Below are 24,177 nucleotides of genomic sequence, written 5' to 3'. Positions count from 1 at the left end.
TGAGGAGTGCTTGGGATATTGTTGTCACATGCACACGTTGACCAGTATTGGCCATAAAAGCCTGTAGCTCAGGTAAAGTTGCCATTGGTCCCTTGGCAGCCTCTCTGATCAGTCTCCTTCTTGCTCGGTCATCCAGTTTGGAGGGACAGCCTGATCTAGGCAGGGTCTTGGTGGTGCCATACACCTTCCGCTTCTCAATAATCGTCTTGATCGTGCCCCAAGGAATGCTCAAGGCCTTTTATTAATATATTTTGTTATACCCATCCCCTGATCTGTGCCTTTCAACAACTTTGTCCCGGAGTTATTTTGAAAGCGCCTTGGTGCTCATGATTGAGTCTTTGCTTTAAAATGCACAACCCAGCAGAGGGAACCTACAGGAAATGCAGAATTTATTCTGAAATCATGTGAATCACTACAATTGAACACAGGTGGAGGCCACTTAACTTGGTGTGTGATTTTGAAGGCGATTGGTTGCACCTAAGCTAATTTAGGATTGCTATTACAAGGGGGGTGGACACTTATCCAACCAAGCTATTTCAGTTTTTATTTTTAATTAATTTTTTTACAAATTTCTAGAATATTTTTTCACTTGGAAGTTGTGGTGTAGGATGTGTAGATAAATGAAAACAAAAAAAATTTTAATGCATTTTAATTCCAGGTTATAAGGCAACAAAAGGTGAAAATTTTCAAAGGGGGTGTAAACTTTCTATAGGCACTCGCTAAATGTGAAGCATAACAGACATGTACAAGAAGGCATTTATAACAGAAGAATATTTGCATATTCCCGAGTGATGCCAATAGTAGAATCCACATACATTCAAATATATTATATTCAAATTTTATTTTATTTAATATAAATAAAATAAGAGTAGGACCTGTTATTTGTCCCTATTTTTGCTTCAATTTACATAAAATATTATCACAAAAACTTAGAAATACACTACCATGGATTTCATAAACTGTTTCATGCGATACAACAGGCAACGTAGGGTAACATGGGTGAAGACGCCCCCTTAAGGGAAATGTATTTCATGCACGGAAAATGATGGGTGTTTTAAATTAAAGAAGTAAAGTTCATAAATCAATGTACAAACGCAATGAAAATGTTCAAAGAAAATAAATTGTATTCCTGTAAATTAACAAAATATTTGTAGTTTTTTGTTTTCAAGGGGTGTAAAAATTTAAAAACAACAAAATACACTAAGATGAAAAAGAGAACTTTATTTAAATTACAAATGTTCTTAAAACAATACCATGTTAAGCATTTAAGAATTAAAGCAGTAGACTAAATCTCATCAACTGTAGTTAAATCACAAATGTTCTTAAAAACATTTAAAAGATTTTATGCATTTAGGAATTAGTGTTAAGTTTTACCATTAACTTTGTTATTTAAACATAGACCATGAAATGCTTCTCACTCTGTGAATAATCCACATATGAAACCATCACCAGAGACAGCAGCACAGTCCACAGTGCCCATCTATGTTTCACTCTGGATCCATTCTCCACCACTGACACAATATACTTCTGTGCAATATAAGCATTCAGCATCATCATGTACCCTGTCAGCTATTGTATTGTATGTTATTGTATGTTGTTCTGACAGTGGTTAGTTATTGTTTTCCTTTCTTTGGTGTTTCTTTTGTTGTTTTGTCTGGGTTGCATCATTTTGAGTTTACACATTTTATTTTTGAGTGGACATCCACATATGGCAAGAAAATATATATGCATACATATAGCCTATCATCCATGCATTCATCCACCCATCTATCCTTTGCCAATGATTCGATGGCATCCAAAAATATCCAGGTCTGTCTCTTATAATGTATTGACATGACCTGTTTTCAAACATAAATTATGAATGTAAACAATTTCTTCTGATTATTAGCATTACTTTGAGTGCCCAACTAGGGTACAATACACAATTTGGGGCAAGATGCCCCCAGAGGCATCTTCTCCAAAATGGGAGAGGGCGACTTGCCCCTCATAAATACCAATTAAATGTTTGGGGCTACTAATAATCCCCTGCTATCACCCTGTGCTTTAACTCTTGGATTTATGGCTATAAGGCTTTACTATCACCACAGCACATTGTCCAGAACAAGCTAACCCTATTCGTGTACACCTACAACTGATTTTCAAAGCTGAAACATTATACAAATTTACACAAAAACGTTTCTGACGCTCAAGCTTCCATGTGTGTCACTTCCGGTCTAGCAATACATTGAATAGGAACAGCAGGGTATGTTTACAAGAGATTTGGCTCCTTTAAGTGTTAAGAACACAAACTAATAGGGGTAGGCATCTTATCTACCCGTGGGTATCTACCCATGCATACATCATAAAACTGAGTTCAATGAAATACAGAACTAAGATACTTCTGCTTATTTCATTATGGTGGCCAAACTCAGGGCTAGTTAAAGTGCTGGAAACTGTGAACTATGTAGCCATTTTAACATACAGCAACGCTGGTGTTGAATTTATTACAGCAGGCTTCGAGTCATTGCAATTTCTTCATTTCTACACAGTCTACTGGTTCCAAATTGTGACTGGAAATAAAACACATAACTTGCAGCAATATGCTTTTGTAAGAATAAAAAAGTACACACTGTATTAAGGTGATAGATGATTATTATTACTTGTGCAATTACTATTGTGTTGTTGGATTTTTCTGTTTTACTTTTGTTTATACAGTCTTTGATAAGTAGTGCTTTGGCCTGGGTTCAGAAGCTGTAATATATAACACTGGCTGGATAAACCATGGTGTCGTTGTTTTTTCGCAAGATCCAGCACCATCCACTGATTATCAAGTGTCCTTTTGTAATGCAAGCAATGCACAGAAGGTGTTCGCAAGACAGTTCAGGCTCATGTAAATACACGGTTTGTTAATTCCACTTTAACTCACATTTGGACTTTTACCTTCAGTAAAAGAGAATGGAGTAGTAAAGCAATCTTAATGCAGTGTCATAGTATTTCATTATCTAGCCCAGTGGTTCTCAATCCTGGTCCTCGGGGGACCCCCTGGTTTTCATTCCAACTGAGCTCTCAATTTCTTAACGAAACCCTTAATTGAACTAACAAGTAGCTTAATTAGGTCTTAATTGTTTTCTGCTCCTAAAAAGTTTCAGATTTCAAGTTACTTATAACATTGTATAGTTAAGCTGAAATCTCCAACTGTTTAAGAGCAGAACATTAATGAAGCTAATTATTATTTCACATAAGAGCTAAGTTGGAATGAAAACCAAAAGACACAAGGGGTCCCCAAAGACCAGAATTGAGAACCAATGATCTAGTTCACACTGCTGTCCAGTAACCAAGTGGTACAATTGTGGCAAGTTAAATCTGAATTTTCTGCACATCCAGTAAACATTGTATTGGTACTTATTCCTAGACTAGTTATAAAGTAGATCACTAGACTTTTATACATTTATAATAGGCCAGTATTGAACTGGACAAACAGACTGAACACAGGGTACTGCACAAGGACGATGAAACATCAGTCAGTGCTATAAGGTCAGTGAAAAAGACAATCAATTCAATAATAAATGAAGGTACTTACTGACTGCAAGACGAGGGAAGGCAGCCGGGTACATACATAGGTGAACAAGGTACTGGTTTTAATTTTTTTTATAGAAAAACATAATAATGCACAAGCAAGGGGAGCTGGGGAGAGTGTACAAAGTACAACATATAAGGAAAATAATTTGTATAAACAGTAATGTGATAATTCTCAATTAAATAAAAAATGGCATTGCAGGATTAGGTTCTGGATATATTAATTTAGTAATGCGTCTCTCCACCCATAACAAAGGATCCAGGAAAGATGTTTCATTTCCTTGAGCGTGTTTGCAGAGTAAAGGCCTTACCATGTGGTAAGGGGAGTTCACATTGAACCCAGAGTGGCCTCATGGTAGATGGTCCACTGTGCTTATTCACTGTGATAATAGTGATGTGTGTCATATTTACCAGCCATGTTCCCCAAAGGAAGGATCTAGTGGATGACTGACGCAAACTCAAAAGTTCACATTATTAGGAGCTATTGTTATCAAGGATGCACTGTGGAGCTTCCATTATTTTCATTTACAGGATGTTCATCTTATCTCCTCAGTTCTAGCAAAGCATTGTATTTATAGACAGATGCACAATGAAAATGCAACAGTTTTACATCAATAGCTCATTGGGCACATACATAATGTTATTTACATTTTAAATAGTGAGTAGATAGGGTTGTTGACTGTTTGACTAGTATTGTTCCTTAGGATAACAAAATATTCAGCTTAAGTCATGCGATTTCATAAAAACGCCAGGTGCTCAGTGTTTGGTGTTTGAGTTGAGTTAAAATTGCCAAAATGAGTTGATTAAGAATCTGTATAAATAGCCATTCGAAAAGACATGATTTTAATTAACGCAAGAACAGTGAACCCTACATGCCTCGCTTGAGTAATGAAAATTGCCTGGTTGCTATTGGTATGATTAAAGGCAGCCTGTCTGTGAGAGAAGTTGCCCGGAGAATGAGATGGTCTGCTTCAACAATCAGCTGACTAGTCCAGAGAAACCAGGAAATCAGCTCTGTAAGGGACAGCCCACATCCTGGCAGAGGGTTACCACATCGGCCCAGGACCGTCACATCCGACTGATTCATCTGCATAATCGTTTTCAGATTGCAGTGGCTACAGCACAAGAAATTCCAGGAATAAATAACCTGCACATTGACAGAATGACTGTAGCTCTTCGTCTCCATGAAAATGATTTGCATGCTCGGAGGCCTTTCAGGGGTAACATGTTGACAGCAGAGAGACAAAATCGTCGTCTTCTGCGGGCCAGAGAACATCTGAGGTGACGGCAGAGAGAGTGGTGGAGTGTTTTATTCACCAATGAATGCTGTTTTGCCCTTGACAGCCCTGACAGAAGACAACATGTGTGGAGACGTCATGGTGAGCATTATGCTGACTGTTGTGTTGTTCAAGCCAACCGATGGGGTGCTGGAAATGTGATGATGTGGGGAGGAATCTCCTTTAAAACACAAGAATGCCTTTGGTGCAGATTGAGGACAAACTTACTGCTCAGCGATGCATTGATGAAGTCCTTGAGGCAACAGTTTTTCCATTCCTGCAAGCCAATCTGGAAGTGTTGATTTTCCAGCCAGACAATGCAAGACCACACAGTGCTAGGGTTACAATTGCACAACTTCAAGACCTGTCGAGGTCTTGCCGTGGCCAGCTTTTTCTCCTGACCCGAGTCCAATAGAAAATCTATGGGACCAAATCGCCCTTGCCACCCACAGGAGACAACCGTAACCAGCCAACCTTCGCCAGCTGATTGCCGCTGCACAGGAAGAGCTGTGGAATATCCCACAGCAGTCTATCCAGAGGCTGATCAGGTCTGTGTGTCAACACTGCCAGGATTGTGTTAATGCTCAGGAAGGTCATAGCAGATACTAACTTGGTAATGTTTTCATTTTGACAGTGTGCCACGTTTCACACTGAAAACTTATGCTTTTTGTTCGCATTTTCTGTGATTCTATGTTTAAAATGTTTTATTAAATCCATTAGACCCGAGTGTTGCTTTTCTTTTGTGCATTGGTGTATATGGCAATACATTGTGAATTTGTTGCTACCATTGATTACAAAGCAGTATAAATAAGATCTAAGCATGCTACAGAATATAAATCTAACCAACACATTACTCTTAGTAGGCTGCATGCCAACATAAGTTATTTTAAATCTGTAAATGACAAACACCAGAAATGTCTCTTTGAATTCAAAAGGCATAAGAAACAAACAAAACACTAAACTTTCCTTTAATGATTTTCAACAGGCTGCCCAGGATAAAACGTATGACTGCAGCGGACAAGGACTGATGAGTATTCCCGAGTCCCTTCCACCGTCCACCACAGGGTTAGATTTCAGCTTCAACACTCTCCCTTTCATTCACAGCTCGACCTTCAAACTGGATTTAACAAGGTGCAGTACTGATGCTCGCATGGCTGGGTGGGAGTGGGTTTAGAGGAACGAGATGAGCGGGTTGCTCCTTCTCGTTACACTGATCACTGGAAAGAGAATTTGGTAGACCTCGCCATTTTTGTTTATTTCATGTGTCATCTTAAGGAAACTAACATTTATTTTCCCAGATGGTTCAGCCGATGGTAGTGGTAGCTGTAATTAGGTGTACAGCATGTTGCAACACGTTGTAATAGACACATTATGTACGTTTAGAAGTTTGTGGCTTCTTCTGATGTTTGTTTAGAAGTGTCGGGTGGCTACCTCACATCAAGTTGAGAGTGCACTTGTCACACACTCTTTGCTGTGTCAGGCCCACGGATGAAGCAAGTTGGGTCTGTCCTAAAAAGAGTGCATAGAAACCTGTTATGATTAAAACATTTAGAATGCTTTATCTTTTACATTCTGATTCCGAGACCTACACTGACACATGCTGACAGGTTGCAATGGGGGCGTGACTTGGATTTTTTTTTTTTTTTTAATAACAGCTTAATAACTAAAATGACTTCAGATTAACTTCAAATACCTGTGTCTTCTGAATTCAATTTCTTGAGTACTGCGAAATAGTCTACCAAACAAAGAATGGTAGTTAAAGTACTGTAGTTATTTATTATTTGTCAGAATTGATGTATTCAGTATAGTTCACGGACATGAAGAACACAGTGCTGTAGTACAGAAGAGAGCCACTGTGGCTCTGGTGCATCTTACTCTACTAATAGAAACATTTGTCATTTTGATTCATAATCTTAAATTCAGTCAAACCATTTAAAAAAAAAAAAAAAAAAAAAACATTAAGCCAATTGTTATACAGTTTGCAAGATAAAGGCTGACTGACCCATGTCATCTTGGACTGTAACACAGTTGTTTTTGTTCCCAAAATAATCTCACTCACGCCGACTGTTACTCGTTTTAGGTGCCAAATTAACTGGATATACGAGGATGCCTTCCAGTATCAAATCAACCTGCAGACATTGGTTTTAATTGGAAACCAATTCATGTTTATTGCTGATAATGCCTTCAGTGGCCCTGTGAAACTGAATCATCTCTTTTTAGCCCAGACAGCATTGAGTACGCTGAGGTTTGTACCCAGCGAGAACCTGAACTGGTCGGAAACCCAGGATTTTGGTGATAACGACATTTACTCACTGCAGCTTCTGAGCAGTTTTACAACAAGGAACCTGAATCTAGATTTCCAGTTGAACGGCATTCAGAAAATACAAGCTACTGATGTGGAGGTATTAAAGCATGCCATAGGACTCAACCTAAACTTCAAGGGTAATGACATTTTTATTGAACCGGGAGCCTTTGATTCATGTCAGTTCAACAGTTTGGACCTCAGCGGGTGCCTTGATGAGGTCGACTTGTCCGTGATTTTATTCTGACTAAAGGGACTCAGCACTAGCTTTCTAAAGCTAGGTACCTATGATGACACTCCAGAGCCAACAGATATAACTCCCACATCACTCCAAGGGCTTTGCGATATCACAGTCGAGGAACTGAGTTTCCAGTTACTTCGTTTCAAGGACCTCAGCAACGCAACATTCAAATGCCTCACAAGGCTTTGAAAACTAGACCTGACTCGAAGTCACATTAGCTTTCTACCGTCCAACATTCAAGGTATGGATTCCTTCACTCACCTAATTCTAAATGAGAACCATTTCCAAAATGTCCGTTTAACTTCTGCACAAAACTTTCCTGCTTTGACCCACCTCTCCTTAAAAGGCAACTTAAAAATTCTACAATTCCATCAAGGTTGCTTACAAGCTCTTTCTAAACTTGAACACCTGAATATGAGTCACAGCTTTCTTCAAAGAGTCTGCTTCACTTGAATATGAGCTACAACAGCAAGATGAGCATGCAAGGGCTTCCATTCAGCGAGGCACCAAACCTGTTGCTTCTCAACTTGACTGGGACGCCAATCACCTACAGTGCATCTCGGGGGCCTTTCCATAACTTGCAGCAGTTGCAAACTCTCAACCTGTCACACACCTACACAAACACAAGCAATGTGTACCTGTTAAAGGGGCTTCAAAGCCTACGTGTGCTTAGTCTGCAAGGAAACTCATTTCATTCCGGCATTATCCAAGACAGTGAAATGTTTAAGTGTGTGCCTAAGCTGGAGATACTGATCCTATCTGAATGTCAATTGACTGCCATTGCAGACAAGGCACTTGAACCTCTTAAGGAGCTAAAGTATGTCGACGTAAGTAAAAACAGTCTTTTAAATTCAACGGTCATGCCTTCCCTGTTCTGAAGGATATCCATCTGAATTTCGCATGGAATAACATTGATATCATAGCAGTGGAACAGATCAATCTAATGAAGCCCAGCAGCAAAATAAGGCTGAGCTACAACCCTCTGTTGTGCAACTGTTCCAACCTTCTTTGTTGATGGTTTCTCCTTGCTACATTGCAGATTGTTTTTTAAGTTTTTTCATATTCAACAAAGGCACATATCTGAGTTGTGGCCTCCTCAGTCTGTGTCAACTGTGTTTGTCTTGATCTGGTTTTGAACATGACTAAAACTGCCTTATTTTTGTTCATTGATTTTTTTCATTCCGATATTTTTTCTTTTGCCTTTGCATGATCAACAAATAATATACACTATAATTGTGATGTCTTAATGAAACTATTCATAATCACGCCCTTGGTTGGGGCTGTTTTATAATGCAGAGTACAGTAATTTGTCAAGGTAAAGCGCACACTGTGCACCACAGGTATAGCTGCACTCCTGCAGGCACATTACTCAAAAGGCCTTATTGTGTGAAGTAGGCCAGTTTATTGAAACGCATACTGACAATGAAGAAAAAAAAAAAAAATCAGTGATGCCCAAGTATTCACCACAAAGGGACAGATCTAAAAATAAAAACTATTTGACAACAGAATATATTTTACATTTACTCGTGTTCAGATTCCTCCACATATACCCAGAGTGTGCTGTTTCTGTACTGTTTCAGGGATTACGCTGAAAAACTAGCAAGATTATCTATCAATCAACCTTTATTTTATATAGTGCCTTTTATAGTGGACCATCATTACAAAGCACTTTACAAGATGCAGTAAGCAAAAGCATATCCTGATTTGCAATTGGAAATTAATCTATAGTTTGTTTTGCCTTTCAGTGGAATTCATTGAAATTCAGTACAAACCAAAACAAGATCATTTAATAGGTTTATTTGTACTAATTGTGTGATGTTTTTCAGTTACCAAAATGTAAAATAAATAATATTATATATATATATATATATATATATATATATATATATATATATATATATATATATATATATATATATATATATATAAAATGCACAGGGTGGTTGCTTTTGTGTACATAAAAAATATTTTTAGTCAATATGATATCTTTTTATACTGAGACATCTGGCATAAAAAATAAACAATAGGCTACATTCTCAAAGCCATTTACTCCAAATTGTCGTTCGTATGTTTTCAAATAGTAGAAACACACCTAATACAGTTACCAACCCAAAAATAAACAGCTTAGACATGGTGATTAGTCTAAAATTGGTTATTATTCGTTTTAGAAATGCAAATTATGTTCTGTTTCTTTCAGAGAAAAAAATACACTAATAATGATTCGAAGTAAATTGCTTTGAGAATTTAGCCCAGTGTTCTTGTACTTTCAAAATGAACCATTTTAGTACTTTGATAAATGACTAAGACATCACAACTTCAGTCATTCATGCTTTTTATTTTAGTGCTATGCAACTTCAGAAGTATAAACATTTGTTTAATATTCAACAACTATGACATCCATTGAGATTTCCTTGGAAAATACAAAACGCAAAACACTTTTTTATTGCACAAATCCTAACAGCAAGTTCATCAACAGCTGGTAATACAAGTCAAAGAAAAAAAAAAAAAAAAAAAAAAAAAAAAAAAAAAAACAAACACATGTATAACTTGACAAAGGATTACACCAAGACTAACTGGATACCACACAGTCTTTTACTAAACAACTTGCTGGTAAGATGAACCACGAAGATACAGTAAACTACACAATCACAACAAGCTATGTTGTGAGGTTTCCAAATGCAGCACACAGATTTGGCAAAGTAGTAACATAATATACAAAATATACATCCATGATGCATTTGTAAACAAATGTTGAATGTGCTTTAAGAATTTTTAAGGACCGTCTTTTCATACCAAAGTGTCTCCCTTACAGAAATCCTGATTCGTTATTCAATAGACAACTATTGTGCTGCCATTAGTTTTCACCTGGGGAAAAAAAAATATATATATATATATATATATATCTCCACATGGGGACCCTTTTTTCCATTTTTTTATTGTGAAGTTACACAGTTCACGTCCTGTTTTGCCCCATAAGGTGCAAATTTCATTTTATCCCTACTTTCACCCAAACAGAAGTATACTAATAAAAGGTTGCCCTTTGTTCAATAAGGATATGAACTGCTAACTTCTCTCATTCTTTTAGTTTCACAATGTGCTGTGCCTTCTGTTTAAAAGTTAAGGATCTTTACCTATAACTTCAAAAACATACGTTCAAAAAATATAATCTTCAGTGATGCTCAACTTTCAGCACTGAAGACGATTTCTCAAAATTGTGTTTATGTTCATTTTTTTTGTATCACCGAAAGTTAGGATTGGAAGCAGATAGTCTAAACGGTAACTGAATTGTTTTATCTCCTCTAATTAACCAGTCAGAAAGGCTTACAATGAATGTGAATGCCAGAACATGGAGTTGTATTACCATGTAAATGCTTATGCCTCTGACAAACGTTTGTAAACATGTGACTTTTACAGAAGATTATTCAAAGGAAACCATAAACCAAGTAAAATAAAATATTACGTAAGTTCTATAATATGCACAATTAAAGGCTTAGCAAAAGTGAACAAAACACATTGAAGCATCACATAAGCCCGTTATACCCCTCCTTTTTTCTCTTTGTTTTTTTTACAGCTAAGTGGTGTCAACAGTTTCATTTTTTTGCATACACATGAAACATTACTATAGAAAAATGTAAAGAGCTACTTAATGCTTTTAAAGCAATGTGAATTTCACCAAAACGTGCTATCAGCAAGCTTCTCTCCCCTAGATCTGATGCAATGCATTTTACAGAATCTTATTGAATGGTTGCAGAATACAGGTTCCTTCTGTGTAACACAGCCAGAAATAGTGCTTCTGCTTTTCAAAATGTGTATGTTTATCAAGTGAAAAAAAAATAAAAATAAAAAAAATAATAATAATAATAATAATAATAATAATAATAATAATAATAATAATAATAATAATAATAATAATAGTGACATTTTCTTTCTTTTGTTAGCATTAAAATTCCATGACCAGTGAGATGAATTAGTCATGCTTCCAGTCCACAACATTGCAACATTCAGTTGAAACACACCCTTATTTCATCACTAGGACATGTTACACCCTAATGGTTTTATGGGTGACACTAAAAGTGTTGAAACTGAAACTGACTTAGACACGGTTAGACACACACAGACATTTAAACCTCTAGTGGTCCCAGTCAAGTGCTATGAGTGCAATTCAAAGCCACCCATAATTGGCACAAAAATTATAAACTTAAAAAGGCCTCTTCACAATAGAGATCACACCCTTCTCCGTGAACACAGTGGAAATGCCATCTGACAACTATTTCCCAAAAGAGTAAACAAACAGTAAAAATAAAAGTTACTTTTGGTAAATGATGAAAATCAGCAGCAAAATGTGTAGCCTACTTTGTATTTAACTTATTACTCCTTTTATATATTTACAGAGAACACATCCCACCACACAAACACACACACCTCTCACACAAAGAAAAAAGTTACAGTAAAGACACTGTACAAATACTATGTGGTAACAGTTTTACCAGTTCTTAATAAAGACGGCATGTGGAAAACAAAGCCATTTTTCTACTGATATTGCGCTCCAAAAAATGCAAGCCTTGTTTGTTTTCAGATACTACATAGTACATGTTTAGAGTACAGATACAGATAATGTAATAATTGCGTTGGCTGATGCTCCTGGTTTTTCCTCAAGTCCCTGCGTTCCCTGGCTGTGGTTTTCTGTGTGGATTTCCACGTGCTGCCTCCCTGGCTCGTTTCTGCCGGTTGGAGTCCTTCTCTAAAGGTATGCTGGGAAGACAGCTATCTTGCACAGTTAAGGACATTTTTAACGTATCTTTGTGGACACTCTTTACAAGGGGCATTTGCAAGTGAATTTTCTCTTTCCCTTTTTGCTCGGCTGCGTCTTTCTTAGGAGTCGACACAAGCTTTTCAGGGTTGGGGGTTTTAGTATTTTCACAAGTCCCTTGATTCAGTTCAGCCCTGATGTTGCCGATAGGTGGTGAAATTTGTTGACACTTCTGAGCCAAAGGCCGTGTGCCCTCAGCTGCTTTCCTGGTGCCACCCTCCATGGCAAGAGTCACCTGTGAATCACTTTTTACATTGACTGTGCTGGTGTTAACCTTGGCTGAAAGTGTGTCACTGTGCATCTGTGCTTCTTTTATCTTCTCCCCAGACAATTGTTTCTGGAGAGGCGCAACATTCTTCATTAGGTCTTTCTGACCATGCAGTTTGTCTGGGTTAGGCAAAGTTGTTGGCTCTCTTGATCTCCCATCTGGGTTCTCTTTTTTAATAGCAGACTTTTCTGTGCATTTCCCTTCACATTTTGCAGCACCTCCAGAGTTTACACTAATATTTTCTCTTTGCTCGCATTTGGACCTTTTCTCCCTAAAACTGGCCTGTCTGCCTGCATCCATCTCTAACGCTGAACTTGTCTGACTGTCTTGAGCAGGGGGAGGTTTTAAGGAGGACTGCATTTTAGGAGAAGGTTCTTTTGTCTTTAAATCAGTGGTCTGGAATAAGCCTCCCTGTTCAGTGGCACAAGGCTTTGGCTGGGATTTGGGTTCCACCAAGCCGCTTTTTACTTTGAAAGACTCTGTCACTATCCCCTCTGTCTTATTAGTGCTCATCTTTGGCGGATTGTTATTGATGTTTTGCGTCACTGGGCTGGGCTGTGTTTGATTACTAACATCTACACTGTTTAACTTTTGAGTCAACGTGGTTTTCTGTACGCTGTCTGTTTTAACTTTAGATGTATCACTTTTGCCCACTACTTTTGTATTTTGTTCCTGGTCTTTGGTCCTCTGGTCTTCAGAACATTTATAGTTTTTCTGTTCTGTTCCAACAAGCGAACCAGAAGGACGATTGTTATCTTTCAAAGCGGAAGTGCTTGGTAAGTTTCCATCTGTGCTTTGAGCTTGGGAATTAGAGGACTCTGCCTGCACAGCACATGCACCACTTCTCCTAAAGTCTGCAAAACATTCCCTTTGAGGTGCACTGGTTTTAGTGTCAGTGGTAACAGCCTCTTGTTTCACTTGGCTCTGTTTCGCCTTGTCAGAAAGAGCCCCCTGTTCCCCCCTTCCCCTTTCCTGAGGTGCAAAAACATGCTGACAGCTCGGAACAGTGGGTGGTAAATCTTTTCCACTAGGTTCCTTGCTGCGTACACCTAGCTGTTTATCAATGCTTTCCTTCACTGCACTTGGCTGCTGTTGGATGACATACTCCTTCCCTTTGCGCTCATCAGAAATCTCTCTCTGAACAGATGACTGCTGCTTAGGGGTTTTTGGACTGTTTGACATTGGGGGCTGTTTGATTTCAGTCTTTAGATGAAATGCTTCCAGGGGTTTCCCCAATTCTCCACTACATTCTGCCTGCACTAGACTGCCAGCATCTTTTAGTGTAGGTGTTTCGATTGGACTAGAATGCCCTGCCGGAGGTGAAGCAGTGATATTTTGCACCACACATTGCTTTGCATTAGTCTCTGTTTTCCCTTTTGTATCTGGGGTAGCTTTCTTTTGAGATCCACAGCTGATGTCGGTAGACTCTTTAGTGCGGCTAGGTTTCTCTGTTAACGTAGTGCTGTGTTTCTCCATTTTACCCTCTTCAGTTCTAGGGCTTTTGTATGCTGACACTGCAGCCCCAGGGGTTCCTGGGATTAAGCAAACGGCCAGTGGTTTGTCCATTGCCTGTTGCTGGCTTGATAGTTTTTTGGTGCAATGCTGGTTTCTCTCTTCTGGTACTCCAAGGCTTGCACTGGTTTGGTTTTCTGCCACTTTAGACAAACATATTTCCGTTTTTGAAGTCCTTGGTCCAGATAGCATAGCTATATCAAGAGTGCCTTCTAAAGGTTTTAGAGAAGACACAGAACGACTTTCCAGTTTATATTCAGAGGATGTCTTTCTCATTGGGCCCTCAGTTGCTGAAATTAACTGAAGCTTCTCAACAGCGGTTTCTCCTCTTCCACTCAGCAACTTCGGAGTCAACGAGTCAGTGTTAATATTGGGTGATGTATGAACCGCACTCACTGGTCCTTTGCCAAGATCCTTAGCAGAAGAAGGATCTAGCTGCAAACTTTTGGAATTGAGTTGACAGCCCTCGTGGATCGTTGGAGAAATCCGATTCTTGGGTGCAGGGCATATGTGGTCATCTCTTTCCTCAAAAGAGTGCTTCTTTCTTGCAAGTTCTATATTCTGGGCTTTTGCCTCCAGTCTTTCATATTTACTAATTCCCTTTGTCTGTCTGGCTAGCTGCTCCATGTTATCTCTATACTGCCTCTCTGACAACGGAGGGGAGCGGTCTTGAAGTGTGGAACTGGATGGGGTTTTGGAGCAGTCACGCTGTACTGGAAAAGGCTCTGCGCCCTTGCACAACGCTCCAAAAAGAGAATTCTGTGTCTCAGTAACATTCTCATTTGCCCTTGTGTTAGATTTTTTGCACAATGTGTCTTTCAGTGGGCTACTAGTAGTGTTCGGCTCCAACACTGATATTTCCGGACTGCTCGCCAGTCTTTGCCCAACTCTGACAGAAAAACTTCTATCTGGATCATCTGAACTAGAAGAGGAGATTTGCTCTGGTACAAAGCTGGATTTCTGCAGGGCATCCTGTTTCTGTAGCGACTCGCGCCTCTCAGCCCAGTCTTGCCTCTTCATTACCACCTTGCCTTTCAGTTTCTCCCTGTCCAGCTCATCGATGGACTCCTGCCTCCCTATTTTGCGTGTGCTGGGGCGCTTCAGGCAGCCCTGCTCGGCGGGTCGGACACGAGTCACTGTGGGGGTTTCACGTGTAGTCTCCTCAAAACTCAGCAGGCTGGGTTCTCTCTGCAGGGGCTCCTTCTGCTCTTCCTCCTGGGTCACCTCCAGGCTATGCTTGCGGGGGCACAGGTGCTTCTTATCGCTGGGGTAAGACGGGGAGAGCTTCTCCTCGGACTGCACTCTCTTGAGCAGGGGGGATCTTGGCGGCTCTGCACTCTTGGGCCTGACCACGTGTCGGACAATGTTAGGGGGGGAGTGCATCTTTGATGGGAAAGTCTGTGTTGTTTTTAAGCTCCCAAGGGAGTGTGCCAGCAGGGGTGACGGGGATCGCTGAGGCGAAGGGGGCTGGGGAGTCGGGGATGGAGTGCGGGCCAGTGGAGAGAGGGGAATGCTTCCAGCTGATTTCCTTCGGCCCTGTCTGTACCTCTGTCCGCTCAGCTTTGGGCCGAGGCCATGGAGTGTGCTGGGCCGGACGTGACCAGAGCCAGCAGGAGAGTTAGGGGCACTGGAGCTGGGGGAGCTGCTTTGAGAGGACGTAGCACCTGGATGAAGAACACAGCAAAGACATGCACATTAATATACAGTACCAGTCAAAAGTTTGAGTACATTTGCTGGAAACTATGTTTTTTTTCATAATTGACAATGTTTTGTGTTGTATACATTTCTGTAAATACTTGAAATTGAAAACGCATCTTACAATATATAAAACAAAATATAAGGACTATCAAAGCAATGTTCAAGAAAATTTAAAATTGTCTCTAAATCTTGGATTCCTCAAAATAGCCACCCTTTGCCTTAATAACAGCCTCACAAACATGAGGCATTCGGTTAACAAGTTTCAGCAGGAAATCACCCGACATGTCTTCCCAGCTTTTCTGCAGCAATTCCCAAAGATGTAGGGCACTTGTGGGTAGCTTTGCTTTGACTCTTCTGTCCAGTTCATCCCATACAAGTTCTATGGGATTGAGGTCTGGAGACTGGGCAGGTCAGGTCATTAGATTATGTTGTCCTTCACTTTCTTTTTTCATCAGATATCTCTTGCACAACTTTGAGGTGTGTTTCAGGTCATTATCTTGCTGAAGAATGAAGGACTGCCCAACTAGTCGTAATCCTGATGGAATGCAATGCCTCTGAAGTATGCTATGATAGCCATGCTGGTTGAGCTTGCCATGGACTTGGTAAAGATCACCAACTCTGTCACCAGCAAAGCAACCCCAAACCATGACACTACCTCCTCCATGCTTGACAGTGGGAACCATAAATGCAGAACTCATGCGCTCACCCTCTCTGCGTCTTACAAATACTCTGTGGTTGGACCCAAATATTTCAAATTTTGACTTGCTGGTCCATAAGACCGACTTCCACTCCTCAAACGTCCAGTTTCTGTGTTTCTTGGCCCAGGCAAGTCTCTTCTTATTCTGCACTCTTAACAATGGTTTCTTTGCAGCAATTCTTCCAGTTAGGCCAGCTTCAAGCAATCTCCTCTGAAGAGTTGATGTTGAAACATCTGTACTTCTAGTAGCATTTAGCTGAGCTTGTATTTCAGAGGAGGTTAATTGCCGGTTTCGCAGACTTGTGACTCGAATGAACTTGTTCTCTGATTCTGAGGTCACCCTTGGCCTGCCTGACCTTGTTCGGTCCTCATGAGTGCCAGTTTCTTCAAATCGTTTGATGGTCTTGGCCACAGAAGTTCAAAGTTGCAAAGTTCTTGCAATTTGTCTTAAAGATTGACCTTCATTTCTTAAAGTAATTACAGACTGTCTTTATTTGCTTAACTGGACATATTTTTCTACTGTATTGCTCAGATACAGACTTTTATTCAGCTTCATTAGGCTCCTATCAGTCTCACTTGGCCATTGAAAGGTTTTCTCGGCTTCTTCCGGAGAAAGAACGACTAGAGCCCTGCGCTTTACGTCTGAATGGGAAAATTGTAATGTCGGACCTGGTCAGACATAGGACCGAATGGGTTAAAACACACTTATTTTTTTTAAAAGTAACAGTACTGAACTGTAAAAAAAAAAAAAAAACCTTGGACACTGCTAGAGTAGAAAGAAATAAAATGTGAATTTGTCTCACCTGACTGACTGAAGTCTGGTGTGGACCGAAAGCCGGCAGTAGGGGATCTGGGGGATAGGCTGTGTGTAGGGGAGCCAGGCAGACTCTCTCCTGAAGAGAGGGACTGGTTCAGAGAGGTGAAACTCCTGCTGGTGTGCAGCAAAGGAGAGGGCTGCATTGCAAATCGCCGGAAAAGAGATCGCCTCCTGCAGTAGACAACAAATGGCAATTCATGCATTTACTCCCACAATTACTGAGGTCTAGGCAAATATCCGGCACTACTTTCAGTTACTGCAGTTAACTTTTTAGATTGTTTCGCCCTAGACGCAGAGATTTAAACTAGAAAATGATTTATTTATAATAAATATTTGTATAGTAAGCATATTTATTTTTTATAAACAGTATTTAGAGGAGTTGCTGTAAATTAGATTATTTTCTTACATGGAACAACAGTGACACCCAGTGGTGGGACAAATATAAGCACTTATACAAAATATGTAAATTCTAAAGAGGACAATGAATATTTTAAAACAGTACAGCATTGTTATAGCAACTGCATGCATCTCCACAAGGATTGGCTGACAAACATTTATTACTCATATTGTACTAATTACATATATAGTATGTACCTCTGTATAAATGACAATAACAACAAGATAAAAGTCTGGGTAGCCAAGTTCATGAAAACACAAAAAATATTATTACTATTTCCATTACTTTTACTGCACTCATCTGGATAATTTGAACGAAAAAAGACCAGATAGGACCCCTCCCTCCCACACACACACACACTGACCTTTCCTGGGTCTCCTTCTTTTTAGGTTTCTTGCTGCGTCTCACCATCTTGCTCCTGTAGCTGTTTCTCCTGGCAGGCCCGGTTTTAATCGACGTGTTCTCAAACGGAGTTGTTGTGATGGCTACTTTGTTTCCGCTCTGCAATAAAGTGATATAGAGTTCATTCAAAGTCATTTCTCATTCCACAATACAAACATAACCCTACTGCCTAAAGCATCATGCCTGGAGTCATTTCCCTGGGGAAACCAAGAATGACAGCCAGTCACAGCAGAGAAAATAAAAGTTCCTAATGAAACTGATTTGGTTGCTCAAGGACCGGTATGGACGATAACATTGCTGCCACAAAACACACGATGGTCCACAGAACAGACAAGCCAACTAACCACTGAATCATTTGAAATGACGACAGGTTGGATTTACAACAGAATGCTGCTCATTTCAGTTGATTGGTAACCTTAAAATATTCAATGCCGACTCCACCTTTAACAGCAGCTCCACCACTTCAGTATGAACGAGCCCGTGCACTGGCTCCCCGTTCACGTGTGTGATGAGGTCACCAGCCCTCAGCCCCGCCTGCTGAGCCGGTCCACCTTCCTCAACATTCTGAAACGGAACCAATTAACAAACAATAAATCCACCTCGACATAACATTTGGGTTAGTGTCTAATGTCTTGTATCCATGGACATCTCCAAGTCCAGTTGTATTTAAATTTAGATCTTTTTTTTAAACTACCAGCTCCATATCTTGTACTATTGGGAACCTAAGCTTTAGGGAAAAATAAATCACAAAATCGACTAAATTGGCAGTTTTTAATATTTCAGCCGATAATGTACACGACATTCATGCTTGAATTTCTTCCTGCACAGAATTTCACGTTTGGTTTGGCGCGCTTACTAATGACGAAGAACACCGAGGCAGTCATTTTCCTTGCAGTGCTGTGTAACATGCAGTCAACCTGCAGTAAATATGTCTCAAAGAGCAGCGTTTGGATTTTTTTTTTTTTTTTTTTTTTTTTAAATATATGAAGACAACAATAGCCGAGTTGTGTGAAACAGAACAGACTTGATGCAACATTAAATCCAACCATGAACTGAGTAGAATATTATTGTGATGCTTCTTTTAAACATTATTTAGGTTGAATCCTAAATAACATTGATGGTTTAAAGTTATTATTATTATTATTATTATTATTATTATTATTATTATTATTATTATTGTTGTTATTATTATTAAATGTGCTTCAAAATGACCTTTTGAAATTTTTGTTTATCTTGCGTACTCTGCATTGGTTCTGGGTGTATTCGGCAGCATTTTGTTAAGTAACAAATTCAAGTTAAACTGAATTTTTGAAGCGGAAATGTTACATTTTTATGACATCTTTTTTTTGGTTAAGTGAAGATTTTAAGTTGTGCTGCATTTTTAAGCAGTGTATGCTTAAAATAAGAATTTAACACAAGTTGTAGTTGACATTGCATTACATTTCTCTTCTAATGTACAGTATAGGTAGAAGTTATAATACGCAATGTTTGATAGCAAATGGCTATAAAAGTTAGTCACATTATATATGTTTTTTTCTACAGAAGTGGCTTTACTAGTACAAATGCAAAACGTTATTTTTGTGTGACTGTTGTAAAACAAATGTATACTTTGCTGTCAACCACACACTATAATAAAAGTTATTCTTTGTATTCATTTTCTGAATTAAATGCAACAAGTAAACAATACCTGTTCATTTTTTAGCATCTATAATTATACAACAGTTTAAATATAGGCCATATGTCTTGTTCTAGTAGTTTAAAATAGCTTACCTGCACTATCTACTACTATTTGTATCAGCCGATATGGGCAGATAATCATCAGCTACCGTGTCGGCCAAGAAAATCTTTATCGGTGCACCCCTAATTATCTTTGATAAAGCGAGATTTAAATGTCAATACTCTTTCATTAAGATATTTAGGAACACTCTGAAACAGATTTGCAGTCATCATTGTATGTAAAGATTACTTACCCAGACCATGTGGTACACCGTGTACACGTCACCATCGCAAGCGTACACTCTGATAGCACGCAGTGTGAAGCCAAACTTTTTTCCTGCGCTATGGATGACGACTGGCTGTTTGGGGCTGACGGCAGAGATGGAGGAGTCGCAGCTGGGAGAAGAGTCTCGGGAGGAGGGATCTGAAGAAAGGGAGTGTGGAGACATCGGGCTACTCAACGGAGACACACCCAGCACATCTGGAGGAAAACAAAATGAGGCAAATGTGTTCATAAAACACTTCCTAACAAATACACTGACGAAAAAGAGGGACATGCATTTTTTGTACAAGTCAGATGAGTAAGAACAATGTATGTTTGAAGTCACCGGTTTAGACGAATATTCGAGGAATGCGTTGATTTGTTACAGCCAGTCATCTTACATTAAATGCAAGAACCCTGTTTAAAAAGACACCGGCAGGCTTTTTTATTTATTTATTTTTAAACATATTCACTTTTAATGAATTTGTGATTTGTATTATACCACTTCCTGTTAAACTGGCAACAGAATAATAAACAATATTGTTTATACTCAGTGAAATGTATTCGCGATTCACTTCACGTTATGGCTATAAAAAGGTTAAGTCACAGACAGTCTATACAGAAAACCAGTATTCCAAGTGACACTTTCCTCCCTCCTGTTTGCAACAAACCAGTGAACTCTTCAGCCATCATGAATGTCAAATGGAGGCTTTTTTTTCTCTCTCTCTCAGGTTTACAGCAGAAAAACTCTAGAAATGCGATTAGACAGGCATTGGTTGTGGTGCAGGTGATTCTTCTCAAGTTCTTGCAAATATTTTAATAATGAACTCCCCATGTAAAGAGTTCATATTGAGCAATTTCACAGCACATATATTTATCTTTACCTCCTGGGATCATGAGGGAGAGAGTGCTGGCAGACACAGACTTTGTAACTTTGCGGGCGCTCTTCTGTTTTTCCGTGCTTTCTAATCGCTGCTGGGCCAGGTGTGTGCTGAGGTCCTCTGATACCACTGAGGTGTTATCTGGGCTTTCCACACCTTCACTCCTAGTATGCAGCTTATCGAGATGCTCAGAGAAGCTGGCCACTGTAAAGATGCAAAAAAATACATTCAAAGAAAGTAATAGCAGCACAGATCTAACTTCTGGACTTCTACTGCTTACCTCTTTTGGTGATTACTTCCATTTACAAATAGAGACTGATCCCTTTAATAAATTTTTTTACATTTACAATAATTTGAAGTTGGAACGCTACTGAAATTCTCAAACTATATAGCTAAATATTGTGATAATTGTGGCATTTATTAACATATGAGTATTACTGAGATTTGAATATGTTCTGTGTTAATGCTGAACATTTGTAGTTTAAATCCATTTAGGAAATAAAATAAAATATTTTTTTTATTCTTCTAAAAAAAACAGAAAAACAAAATTATTATTGAAGATTAAACATTAAAATTAGTGGGCCCTATTCCCCCAAAGTCTGCATTTATGAATAAAATAAAGCATGTAATTCTGTTGTTGATTATAAACTTAACTAAACAAAGGAAAAACATGGTCATTTAATCATTAAAGCCCTGGTGGTAAATGGTAAGGTTACCATTACTATTATTATTATTATTATTATTATTATTCCAATAAACATAAAAATTAAGTTAAGACAAAATGCAAATTAGGTGTTCAACAGCTAGATAGACCACAAGCCAAAGGCAAAGTCTTCTTTATGTCCAGCAGTGTGGAGTTACAGATGTGCAATATTGAAATGCTCCTGATGCAGCGGTCCACTACCTCCTTTGTAGAAGCTGTACACTCCTGGATGGCTGAGAGCTTTGCTGCCCCTGGGGGTTGTACCTGAAAGGGTGGAGCCACTAAGTGTGCTCCCTGGAGTCGTGGCCTCAGGCTCGTCCGGTGGCAGCTCCCCGATAGTGAAGGACACTTTCTCAGGCTCTCCTGGGGGCTCCTCCTCTTCCTCCATCTCGGCAGAAATGGCGAACTTAGGGAGCATCCCAGACCGGCGTCCCAGACTGCTGCTCTCTGTGTCTGAGGAGTGGGACAGCGAGGGCCTGGGAAAACAGGCATAAAATAAAATATCTCAGTTTATTTTGTAAATGTGCATTTATTTAAAATGAACCCCCCAGTACTATCGATCACTTAATAAACACGGTCATGACTGACAGGGGGCTTCAAGAACAGTGACATCCAACTGGCTTTACATCACATGTTCATCCTTTTTGGGGTCTATTGTTATTGACATCTAGGGAGGATTTGAAACCTTAGCCTTCCATCCATCTCTCGGGAAACACAGCCAAATCTATTCCAGCTTACATTTCACTATACTCTGGAGTCCAGCTGAGGGAGTCCAGAGTCAGAGGGCTCTCGCTCTTTGTTTTGTCTCCCCCATCTGCCTTATCCTCTCCTTGGTTACGAGATATCTGGTCCATACTGCTGTAGACCTGCCGTTGACAGCACAAGAGACAGTTAGTTTACAGTTTTTGGATAACCACATGTTACAGACCATACAGAACTTAGAAAATAAATAAATAAATAAATAAATAAATAATCAGTCGGGAGGACGCAGCTTATTTTCACACAGGTTAGAATACTTCCATATTTATGGAGCAATATGAACTAGAATCCTGCAGCAAAGGCTAAGTGCGCAGTAATTTAATATTTCAAAAGAGTGAAGTAGTAGAATCATTGAATATTCCACAATGTAAAAAATACAATATAAAGAAAATAGAAGTAAAGAAACTGTCAAGACTGGACTTACTTTAGAGAACCTGTGTGAACAGGATGAAAACTGCCTGATTTCCACATTAAAATCTTCATCATTAATGTCATCCTCCTCCTCAGTTTCCAAATGGTGATACCTCTCAGACCGAGCTGTGTGAGACATCAAGAAGAATAAATTGGCTCATTATTTTGAGAGGTTACATATCTCTTATCGGCTCACAGTGGAACAGCCAGGTCTTTTGTGTTCCATCAGATTAACAATGACATCACATCTAAATGTGAACCCACAATCATCCACACAATGGGATTTTAAAGGAAGCATCTATTACTGGAAAATAACCCAATGTGGTTTATTAGTACTGCTGTGCTCAAGTCCTTGTACCCTCCCAATGCAAGCAGCACGTACTGTCAAAGTAGCTTGTATCATCTTCCGACTCCAGCTGTGGGATAAACTCTGCCTTCTGCCGTAGCAGACTGTTCCAGTCTAGATTGTGGAAAAACGGATTCTGCTTTACTTCATAGGCACCCCCTGAAGGCAAAAGCAAGAAATTCAAGTAAGTAAATCATTCCAGACTTTTAAAGTCAAGAACAAAAACAATGCCTTCACTGTGTAAGGTGACACTTGATAGATTGTGAATGTAAATACAGTACTTGCAGAGAAAACACTGATTGCATTAACAGTACAGTATAAACCATGACCGTGTCAGAAGGCTACTTTCTCTTAGAAATAAAACTATTAGGAGATGGTGCCAAAGAAACCTTTTTGTTTTACTGTTGAGGTCAAGTATATTATACAGTGGTTTGCAGAAGTATTCACCCCCCTGCAAAGTTTTCACATTTTGTTGGCACCTGAGCGTACTCCACAACACTTTCAAATTAGACTTTACATGTAAAATCTACACAAACCACTCCACACTGACAAAGTTAAAAAATGCATATAGAATATAAATAAGTAAGATTTACAGAGAAAAACAGATTCATCTCAGTATGCAACCCCTTTGCTACTGCAGCCCTAAATCAGCTCAGGTGCAAATGATTTGTTTGAAAGGTCACAAAATTAGTGAAATGGTTTCAGCCTGTGTGTACTCAAAGTGGTACAGAAAGCCTCATCTTAAAGCACATATGGAGTTTGCGAAAAAGCATGCAGATGATACTGCAGGCATGTGGAAAAAGGTTTTGTGGTCAGACGAGACAAAAATGTAACTTTTCGATCTAAATTTCAAGCGTTACATCTGCAGAAAGCCCAACACTGCACATCACCCAGTCAACACCATCCCAACTGTCAAGCATGGTGGTTGCAGCATGATGTTATGGGGATGCTACTCTTCAACAGGGACTGGGAAGCTTGTCAGGATAGTGGGGAGAATGGATGGTGCAAAGTACAGGCAAATCCTTGAGGAAAACCTGTTTGAGTCAGCCAAGACTCAAACTGGGAAGGAAAGTCACATTTCAGCAGGACAATGACACGAAGCACAAAGCCAAAAAAATTTATG

General features: G+C 39.3%; 1 protein-coding gene and 1 pseudogene across 5 annotated transcripts in view; one reads left to right on the top strand and one right to left on the bottom strand.

Annotated features, from left to right (window-relative positions):
* Positions 1–5,730: 5,730 nt before the first annotated feature.
* LOC121318360 lies at positions 5,731–8,346 on the top strand (annotated as a pseudogene).
* A 2,920-nt stretch (positions 8,347–11,266) lies between these two features.
* LOC121317012 (microtubule-associated serine/threonine-protein kinase 3-like) overlaps positions 11,267–24,177 on the bottom strand; it is a 103,229-nt gene continuing 90,318 nt past the window's right edge. For all 5 annotated transcript variants that reach the window (XM_041252545.1, XM_041252516.1, XM_041252526.1 and 2 more), the window contains 10 exons: positions 23,091–23,213; positions 22,722–22,834; positions 22,277–22,404; positions 21,803–22,014; positions 20,839–21,039; positions 19,947–20,173; positions 18,418–18,540; positions 17,939–18,075; positions 17,164–17,348; positions 11,267–15,629 (listed from right to left, as the gene is read on the bottom strand). In XM_041252545.1, coding sequence (XP_041108479.1) covers positions 12,028–15,629; positions 17,164–17,348; positions 17,939–18,075; positions 18,418–18,540; positions 19,947–20,173; positions 20,839–21,039; positions 21,803–22,014; positions 22,277–22,404; positions 22,722–22,834; positions 23,091–23,213 — 5,051 coding nt within the window. In that variant the 3' untranslated portion in view covers positions 11,267–12,027. The remainder of the gene's footprint in view (positions 15,630–17,163; positions 17,349–17,938; positions 18,076–18,417; positions 18,541–19,946; positions 20,174–20,838; positions 21,040–21,802; positions 22,015–22,276; positions 22,405–22,721; positions 22,835–23,090; positions 23,214–24,177) is intronic.

The sequence above is a fragment of the Polyodon spathula genome, chromosome 1 (assembly GCF_017654505.1).
Source record: "Polyodon spathula isolate WHYD16114869_AA chromosome 1, ASM1765450v1, whole genome shotgun sequence".
Taxonomy (NCBI): domain Eukaryota; kingdom Metazoa; phylum Chordata; class Actinopteri; order Acipenseriformes; family Polyodontidae; genus Polyodon; species Polyodon spathula.
The sequence above is the reverse complement of the archived record's forward strand: the minus strand, read 5'-3'. Positions and strand labels throughout refer to the sequence as shown.